Source organism: Manduca sexta, unplaced genomic scaffold (genome assembly GCF_014839805.1).
Source record: "Manduca sexta isolate Smith_Timp_Sample1 unplaced genomic scaffold, JHU_Msex_v1.0 HiC_scaffold_2394, whole genome shotgun sequence".
NCBI lineage: Eukaryota > Metazoa > Arthropoda > Insecta > Lepidoptera > Sphingidae > Manduca > Manduca sexta.
The window spans coordinates 13775-23986 of record NW_023593354.1 but is presented as its reverse complement, the minus strand read 5'-3'; the positions used below and the strand labels follow the sequence as shown (position 1 = coordinate 23986).

Here is a 10212-nt window from a genome sequence, read left to right as displayed (position 1 = left end):
AAAAAGTTGTCTTGATTCTGAATATAGCTAAAATATTGATTATAAAGATTAATAAATTCTAAATTGCATACATAGGTAAAAAAAGAAGTTCTTGAAATATGGGCCAACTATGTTGAGGAATTAAAAAATTATGATGGAATTAACCTCCAATATTTACTGTAGTTATGTATAAAACACAAATTAGTCCAGACACTTCCCTGAATTTGAGTGCTTGAATCATTCAATACCACATGATGGTGAATTATGACTGGTGGTTGACACAACTTGCAACAGCTGTCTTTCTAGGATAATTAATATTTCAGATCTTTTGACTTTTTTGACTCGCAAGACACCTTGTTTTATTTTTCTGCAAGGGTTTGAAGGAAAAGAACCCTTGTTTTAAGTGGTTCGGGTAACATTGTTGATATATGTTTCCCCTATTTAATTTCAAATAAATGTGTGATTATCCATAGAATTTAAATTATAATCTTGTACAACTGACATTAAAGTGTCACTTACTTAATTGGTTCACAGATTTAAGGGACACAACTATATTTATTACCAGAAAGAGAAATGCAGTTGGCTTAAGCCAAGTAAACACCCATTAGATCAATATTTAAACATAAGTGGTACTAACAAAATATTAGCTTCAAAATATAAAACCAAAATAATTACCTCAAGTACTGCAGCATTCTGAAATATAATGACAGTCCATTTTATTTCTGGCCAAAAGTTATCCAAAGTTCCACGATTCAAAAAGTGTATAACAGACTGTATCAGCATATAAGTCCATCTGAAAATGTCCAATTAAAATTTTTAGCTCTTATAACATAGACTGAATATTTTAAGTAGTCTACTTTCACTATATCTAGAATAGGTTTATTTATATTCTATGAAATTAGGAATAGTTATAAACACGTTATTAAATTGATAAATAGTAGAAAACATATGTACCTAAAATAATTAAATATTAGTCCCAATTCAAATCATTTTATAATGTCACCAATAATCAATAATATAATATTAAGTAATTTGATCTCAGTTCCATCAATGAATAACCAACAAAAATTTCACATAATATAAACCGCTAAAATAAAAAAGAACAAATTACAATACAAACCACAATTTAAAAGTTTTAACCAGGTCCATTTTTTAAAGTACTTATACTCACCCAAAAGTCTGTATTGTGTTGTAGGCAATAAGATATAATTTTCCGACAGCCGAAGGTCCGGGATTTCCTACTTTTTACTGTTTTTCGGGCATTTTAAATATTGTAACAATTCAAGAAACTTTCTAAGTTATGTAAAATATAAATGTTGCTTCCTTAATAATTTGTAAGCATTCAGACTTAGTAACTCTTAGTATGTTAATAGAATTAAATTTATTATCACGGTTCAACAACACATACGTCCGAGGTTCAATAAAATATTACAAAACAATGTTAATTACATACGATTTCAAGTTAAAGTCCATACCTACAAATTACAACCTTCCTTCAACCCACAACTGTGTTCCGTGAATTGTCAAGTATTAGAGATGTTGACAATATATCGATATATTTAAATAATATCTATTTTATATATTTTACACATATCAATAGAAATTGATATTCGATATTTTAAATCAATATAATATGTATTATTTTTCTCAAACAGGCGATTATGCACGACCGCCAAAGGTAAATAATTATTTTGTATAAAGTTTTTGGGTTGTGCCTGTTTTTTGGGAATCAGTCTTTTTGTCACGTAGCGTAATAATCATCGTAGTACAATCGTCTATCTAAGGTATAACCATTAAAATCAATGAGAAGAAATTATAAAACCAGTACTTGTTTATCAAAGTTTTATCTAGAAATTACAGCGACGAGTTGAAAACATGTTTTGCATTTCACTTAATTTGAGCTCAATGTTCATAATGCTAAATGGGATATGATAAGATATTTTGATTATAATCTGCATTAGCTTAATATATCGGGTATAAAGTCCGTTAATCTGAAACCCAATTATATAACACTAGCTTTTGTATGAGGATTTGCCCGCGTGAAAATGTTTTTCCTAGATAAATATTTTCCCGGAATAAAAAGTATAAAGTAGCACCGAGGACCAATGTAGCTTCCAAAAAGTGTAAATAAATTAAAATCGGTGTAGTAGTTCCTGAGATTAGCGCGTTAAAACGAACAAATTCTTTAGCCTTATATAATAGTATAGATAGGTAATATGAATTTAATAATTGATATATCTCTGTTACATGCCTACGGAGTCGTAAGTTAATAGTCATCATTTACGTCATCGAGTCCAGTCAAGTTCAATAATTGATGTTGATACAATATTAACTTTTACTTCGAACATGACAAAAAATAATAGTGGCTTATATTATTAAATGTGTAGGTACTTCAATTTAAAGATCACAACTTGTTGCGGTCCGACTCTTTATCTATTGATAAAGTGTCTAATTAATTTTTCCGTAGTGTTCAAAGAGAATATAATTAGAGACTACGTTACAGTAGCATAAAGTATTGTATAGTGCCACAAACTTATCTGGCCCGGTGGCCAAAAGAGGAACTAACGACGTCATTTTGAATTGCCAATCTGTCTGCCATTCGCTGACATAACTGCCATTGGTTGTTTGCTTCATGTATTTATTTTTCATTTCGTGGTTATAACTAGCGAAAAATGCTGATAGCTTTAAAATGTGATGCGATGTATGTTATATTAAAAGTATTAAATTTTAAGAAGGAAGAAAAATCGTCTTTTTTACACCGATAATATTAGTCGAAAAATTATATGAACGCATAGCTGCCGCCACAGGTTAGTGTTGCTGGCTTTTGAAAATAAATTCCACGAAAACACTATTTCGCACGTGCTACTAGAGTGGATGTAAGTATGAAAAAAATCAAATTCTGAAATGCCTTCTTTGATTGCAGAAGCCTTCAATGAGATAACAGGGAATGAATAAAACTTAAGAACGAGTATAAAAGTGCGGATGCATACTTAGACGAGCCTTTCATCATTAATCTCTTCAGAAAATCCTATTTTGAACTTGTTCCGTTCTAGTTTGTTTTATAAAATCGTGCGAGTTTAGGCTTCTTCATCATTCATAACAGATTTTCGGCGAATTGGTTCACCATTATCTAGCAACACCGATAATAAGTGGCAACTGGCAATACTTCTGACACGGTTGCCAACTTAGGGATTTTTCCCCCAAATTTAGGGGGTAAATTAGAGGGATGGGATTTTTTTAGGGGTTTTATATGTTTAGGGGTATTTTTAGGGTTTTTCTGAATATATAATATTATGAATATAATAGAACTATCCAATGCAATAAAAGCGTTTGTTACGGTTCCCATTTCGAATGCAAGTGTTAAACGTGCTTTCTCGATCTATAATATACTTAAAAATAAGCTACAAAATAGACTATCGGTTGAAATGTTGCAAAGCATAATGATGCACATTAATTCGTAATGGTGGATTTTGCACAACATTCAATCCATCTTCTAAAATGTTAAGTTTATTCAGTGTTAACATGTGATTGATTTTAAAAATTCTGACTCTTCAGAGGAAACTGACATAATTTTTAATGTATTAGTTAATTTATAAATAAAAAGCATTAACAAATATTGCTGAATATTAATATATTATTTTGATTGAATATTATGTTTTAGGGGGATTTTCAAATAATTGAGGCAGTTTTAGGGGTTTTGACATAGAATTAGGGGTAAATATATCTGAGAGTTGGTAACACTGACTTCTGAATAGTTTATTAGAACACCTCTCTTTTTATTTCTGGGCTCTGTAGTGTGCGGTTGAGTTAGTATTATAACCACTACATTCATTGCTATTTTATTCATTTGCTCTCCAGTAATTTGGTACTCTAATTATTTATTTTCTGTTTAGAATCGCTGCTATAAAACTAGCAAAATGGTCGCTGCAAAGAAACAGGTGAGTCGGTGACACGTGTTTGTATCACTTGTGGACTTGGGCATGGTTAATCGATAATCTGTTGATTAACCTCCCATATTCAAGTCCTATATTAACTAGATACTCGATAGGCTCGCTAATCCAGTGGTTCGCGGGGTTGAGATAGTGTCAAACATCTTTTTATCTGCAAATTTATAGGTTATAACTAAGCATCCAAACACCAAATTAGTCGTTCTTAAATGTCATTTTGAAATCTTTTATTTTTACAGAAAAAGACCATCGAGTCGATCAACTCCCGATTGGCTCTTGTTATGAAGTCTGGCAAATACTGTTTGGGCTACAAACAGACATTGAAGACCCTCCGTCAAGGAAAAGCTAAACTGGTCATCATTGCCAAGAACGCTCCTCCTCTGAGGTGAGACTACTGAGAAGTAGAGTTTCCCATTACTACCTCAAAGGGACGCATATGGAGTCTTTTAGACAAAGAAGTATGGATTCCCTAATATTAATCTAGTAAAATCAATCTGCCATCTGTTTTTAGCTGTTTTAAAGTTTAATAATTTAATATTAATGTATCCAAAATATAGGCATCAAAGATATTACTAGATTGTACCACTTAACGGGAAACCTATGGAGTAGTCTGCTTGAACCCATTTGCTGAACTTTGACAGGTAAAAAAATTGTTTTTGAATATATAATAGTTTTGTTATACCAAATGGAGTTGGTGGCTAATTAAAATTAAACATAGTTTTTGTATATTATTTAATGTGTTTATCTAGCTAAGCTAGCAATTTAAATTAGTCACCTATTCCAAAATTGTGACCAGTACATAATATTAAGTATTTTTTAGTTCTGTTTTTGGAAGTAATGAAAGTTTTTTTATAAGTCGCAGGAAAGCAAAAATTTGCAATTTCATTGACTTGAGTATCATACTTATTCCAGTTATTTTGGCTTAAAAACTGAACTACTGAACTGATTTAGAAAAAATCTATGGAATCAATTTGAAAGTATATTTTTACAAGTAAAATATATTTTCTAAATTGCTTAATGACAGTTAAGTAACAAACATAAATAAAACACATTTATTTGAGGGTCTTTTCCTTTTTGGAAATCAGTTGAAAATACATGGAACCATATAAATTGGTCCTGTTTGTGAAACAAATTATAAAGCATCACACTGCCATTCATATATTATGACAAATATAGAGAAATGTGCAAATATAACCAACTGTTCTACTTTTATCTTTAAATTAACATCATTAAATATCAAATAATAATCTGTATGAATACCATGTATCATTTAATTATCTGATTTTTTTAAATTAAATGTTCAAAATAATAATTCTCATTAGGATTTAAGAATCTTGAACTACTGAACATACCTACTTATATTATTTTAGTTTGCTGTTATATATCTTTTTGTACTAAGTTTTGTGTAGGGCAAATTACCATCAAACATATTTTTTATAATTTGTAAACTGAATCAGTTACAAACGCTTTTTATGAGTAAATTAGACAAATTTATCAAGAAAACATGTTAACCAAACATTTCCATCTTTAAGGCTTTAACAACTCTAAAGCATAAATCATAGACAAGCCTTTAGCTGAAACCGTTACTTGCAGCAGAATACTAGTTTGTATCTACGAAACTATTAGATACTTATGTTGGGATAAATTTTATAGTATTGAAAAAAACGATTCTCACCAATGTGCAGATTGCACTAGTAACTACACATAGGTTCCGTTATTGTGATGAGATAATAGACATTTGGTTGTTTTAAATTAGAAGTGCACTTTTCATATTATTGTTACAAACACAAGGACTAACCATAAAACATTATTTTAATTACTTATAACATACAGTTACTTGACAGTGTGTTGATGTGTCATTTTCTTATGCAGGAAATCTGAGATTGAATACTATGCTCTCCTGGCCAAGACTGGAGTACACCACTACAGTGGCAACAACATTGAGCTAGGAACCGCCTGCGGAAAATACTACAGGGTGTGCACACTCGCTATTACAGACCCTGGCGACTCTGACATCATTACGACACTCCCTGAGGCGACTGCATAGATATAATAAAATTACTTAAAAACATTTTTTTATTTATTTCCATATTGAAACAGCCTTAGTTAAGAGAGGTGCAACATGCAAACAGCCAAGCTGTCTTCAGCATATTTTTTTACTTATTTAAAATACCAAAACTCATTGTATCTATGTAAAGGAGTTTTTTCAATTCCTTAATTACGTACAAGGTAGATTAACTCCGGAAAACCTTGGTGGATACAATTTTTTTTTCATACCTGCTTCACTTCGTATTCACCGGGGGTACCCTGCTAAAGAGATACAGGCGATCCCCGGCTTGGCAACCACGGCAGTCCCTAGGAAGATTTAGTGGGCCCTACCTAGAAAATAACACTACAATTAGTTACTCTAATCGTTATTTATAGGCCTACTATGGCATAATGTACATTATGCCAATGTCACGTTAGGGAAACAGGTTTGTCATAGAATAGGAATTATCAGAAATTTGGAAAGAAAAGGATCAGTAATGATTGCATAGAAAGAAAATTAATAAATAAATAATTATTTTTTTATATTATTCTGTATAATAAATAGAAATAAAGTTTTATATACATCATGGTTACAAGTGCTTAAAAGAACGGGGATGGAGGTAGGAAGGGGGATGTCAAGCAAAATGAGGCGCTGATATAAAGATGTATCATATTTAGTACATGACAGAAATACATGATTCAAATGTCCGACATCTTCACCACACTCACACAACTCACACTGAGCAATGCTGAGCCTAGCAAGATGTTGAGGAGAACAAACATGACCCAAACGCATACGTATTAGTATTGTCGTAGTTCTTTTACAGAAATCCATTTTAGAAAACCAAGGTTTATTGGGAATATTTGGTTGAATAGAATAATAAAATTTACCCTTAAACTGACTAGTGGAGGACCAAATATTATTCCAAGACTTCAAAAAGTCCATATTGGGCAGTGATGATAGATCATGGTGGAAATTTTTATATGGATAGATATCACCACATAAAATAGCTTCTTTAGCGATTTGGTCGGCTTTTTCATTTCCCGAAATGCCAGTATGACAAATTATATTTACTTTATTATTGGTACACTTATAAAGTATATTCCTACATTCGCTGATAATTGGGTTACTTTTTGATTTGAAAGGGTATCTAGCTAACGCTTGAAGAGCACTCGTGCTATCAGAAATAATTAATGCGTTTCTAACTCTAGAAATAAGGACATACTCTAAAGATTTAAAAATACCAAGCATTCCCCTGTAAACACCGACGTTTCCAGAGACAATTTTATTTTTTGAACAATATTATACTGCATGTAATATACACCTATACCTACAGTTGATGAATTAAGCTTTGAAGCATTACAATAAATATGATGCCAGTCAGGCCACTTAGAATTCATAACTTCATTGAATTTTGAATTTGCACCAGGTTCATTCTTATCAATGCCGATATTAAACAATATATTTGGAGTTATTGTCAAAGCGTTATAATCAGATTTAAATAAGGGGAGAATATGTGAGCTGTATACAGGGGCACTTAATGCTTTATATTTATTATAACTAATAATAAGATATGGGGTTGATTTATGGTACCAGTAAGGAGAAGAAGTTAACTCATCTATATACTATTATCTATACTTCTATACTATTATATAAAGCTGAAGAGTTTGTTTGTTTGTTTGTTTGTTTGTTTGTTTGTTTGTTTGTTTGTTTGTTTGAACGCGCTAATCTCAGGAACTACCGGTCCAAACTGAAAAATTCTTTTTGCGTTGGATAGCCCTATGTTCGTGGAGTGCTATAGGCTATATATCATCACGCTATACCCAATAGGAGCGGAGCAGTAATACCTAATCTCAGGAACTACCGGTCCGAACTGAAAAATTCTTTTGCGTTGGATAGCCCTTTGTTCGTGGAGTGCTATAGGCTATATATCATCACGCTATACCCAATAGGAGCAGAGCAGTAATGGCTAATCTCAGGAACTACCGGTTCGAACTAAAAATTCATTTTGTATTGGATAGCCTTTTGTTCGTGAAGTGCTATAGGCTATATATCATCACGCTATGACCAATAGGAGCAGAGCAGTAATGCCTAATCTCAGAAACTAGGAGTTTGAACTGAATAATTCTTTTTGTGTTGGATAGCCCTTTGTTCCTGGAATGCTATAGGCTATATATATCATCACGCTATGCCCAATAGGAGCGGAGCAGTAATCGCTAATCTCAGGAACTACCGGTTCGAACTGAAAAAATATTTTTGTGTTGGATAGCCCTTTGTTCCTGGAGTGCTATAGGTTATATATCGTCACGCTATGACCAATAGAAGCGGAGCAGTAATGAAACATGTTGCAAGAACGGGGAAAATTTATTAGTTTTGAGAGTTTATGTTGCGTGCGCTGCGTAAATGGTTAAAGTTATGCAACCATGATGTATGACGGGATTGTTCCTCTTAAAAAGTTCTACAAAAATATATTATAAAACAAAGTCCCCCGCTGCATCTGTCTGCCTGAACGTTTTGAACTCAAAAACTACCCAACATTTTAGGATAAAATTTGGTATGGAGACAGTTTGAGACCCTGGGAAGAACATAGGCTCCGGGGAAAATATATAGCGTGACTTTTATAACGGAAAACTTTGCCCCGAAAAACTTTATAACGCGGGCGGAGCCGCGGGCAAAAGCTAGTACAAGAATATTTAGGGATTCTAAAACTGTAATGGGGTTTCAACCATGTTGCTGAAAGAGTAACTATAATTGGACTATATTTATTTACACGATATAAGTATTAAATCACTCTTCTTATTATTTATACTCCGACAATTCCATTGGATTATATTTGTGTAATCCATTATTTAAATGATTTATTGTGGTTTCAAGTATAGGTAGTAAGGTTGGACGGTATAAATATATTATTTTGTGAGAGAACATTTAACACTGTTGTTATAATTTCTGTAATAGACAATTGAGGAACATTATTTTTATTATTAAATTCAGTTGAAAAGGCGCAACCATTTCCGGATAATGATATATTGTTATATTCATTTAATGATGCATTATGTTTCACTTGGTCAAAACCAGCTATAAGATGTGATCGGGGCTTAACTTTAGAATAAATTGTTTTTTTGTAAGATGAATTTTTATTTGTTGGACTACTTGAAATTGAAATTTTAGGGTTCGATACAACATCAGCATAGGGTTTAAAAGTCGGTTTGTGCAACTTAGATGCTTCAAAGTAATGTTAAGTAGGACATATAAGGGGCGGTACATTTGTCCCGTACATGACGTCAAAAAGGAAGAGTGGCTCAAAATTACATATTGCACTACTTTAAACTTTATGTCGCGGCAGTCGCGTTACTCATTCTCCGTGGTTAACTATCGGACGAGGACAGAGAGGTAAAGAATTACAATAAGACATTATTTTACAATGGACATTATGGTACTGCGTTTCGAGTCCCGAGTCAAAGGGAAGTACTTTGAGTGTTATCATTACAAAATACTGTAAGGCGCGCTTAAAGCGCCTCGCCTCAGTACGCCTCGCCTAATTTGATGTAGGAAATTGTACCGGCTCAATGTTAAAATGAGGCTACTCTTACACACTCTTTTTCATGTCATGTCCTATCCAATTCTACTTCAAAGTAAGATATACAATCTTCAGCCATAGATATTTTTATATTTTTTTGACGCAAGAACTCTGGACAAGACTTCTTTGTAGCAAACTGACACCCTAAGCACATACAACATATTATAGCACTGTCATCATCAATATTACAAGACTCTCCACTGTGAGCCTGGCCACATTTAAAACAACGGGGTTTCCCACGACACGGGATTTTTGTATGACCATATCGACAACAGTTATAACATTGGACAGTCGGAAAGTGATATAATTCAACTGATAAGGCATTATTATAGCAAAAAAATATGCGTTTTGGTAAAATGTGACAACCACTGTCTGAGATGGTTTCCAGGTAGCAGTTTTCTCAATAAAAACTTTAAAGTTAAGGCGCCTCACTTTTATAATTGGTCCACACCCAGTGGGAACAGAAATATTGTTAAGGCGATACCTCAAGGTCCATTTTCATACATTTTGTTTCGGCTTTAATCTGGGTAACTAAACAAGTATTGGCAAGTAAAGAATTTAAATTCACGTCTAGTTAGTGATTAGTTCTCGCAGTTGAAAGAAAAACGTAAAAATAATTAATAATCATGGATATTTCGGCCTTTAAAATTTAATATGACGAAATTTTAAAGGCAGAAATA

The 10212-nt window shown here is 32.6% G+C and overlaps 1 protein-coding gene and 1 long non-coding RNA gene across 2 annotated transcripts; one reads left to right on the top strand and one right to left on the bottom strand.

Annotated features, from left to right (window-relative positions):
- Positions 1 to 654: 654 nt before the first annotated feature.
- Positions 655 to 1518, bottom strand: LOC119192140. The gene is made up of 2 exons (XR_005113582.1): positions 1151 to 1518; positions 655 to 772 (listed from the first exon to the last, which is right to left on the bottom strand). It is a non-coding gene; the product is annotated as an uncharacterized LOC119192140 (long non-coding RNA).
- A 2162-nt stretch (positions 1519 to 3680) lies between these two features.
- LOC119188561 (60S ribosomal protein L30) lies at positions 3681 to 5997 on the top strand. Its single transcript, XM_037445976.1, has 4 exons — positions 3681 to 3785; positions 3873 to 3917; positions 4166 to 4311; positions 5799 to 5997. Exons 2-4 carry the CDS (start codon positions 3897 to 3899, stop codon positions 5971 to 5973), a joined length of 342 nt encoding a protein of 113 aa, XP_037301873.1. The 5' UTR covers positions 3681 to 3785; positions 3873 to 3896; the 3' UTR covers positions 5974 to 5997.
- The last annotated feature ends 4215 nt before the right edge of the window (positions 5998 to 10212 follow it).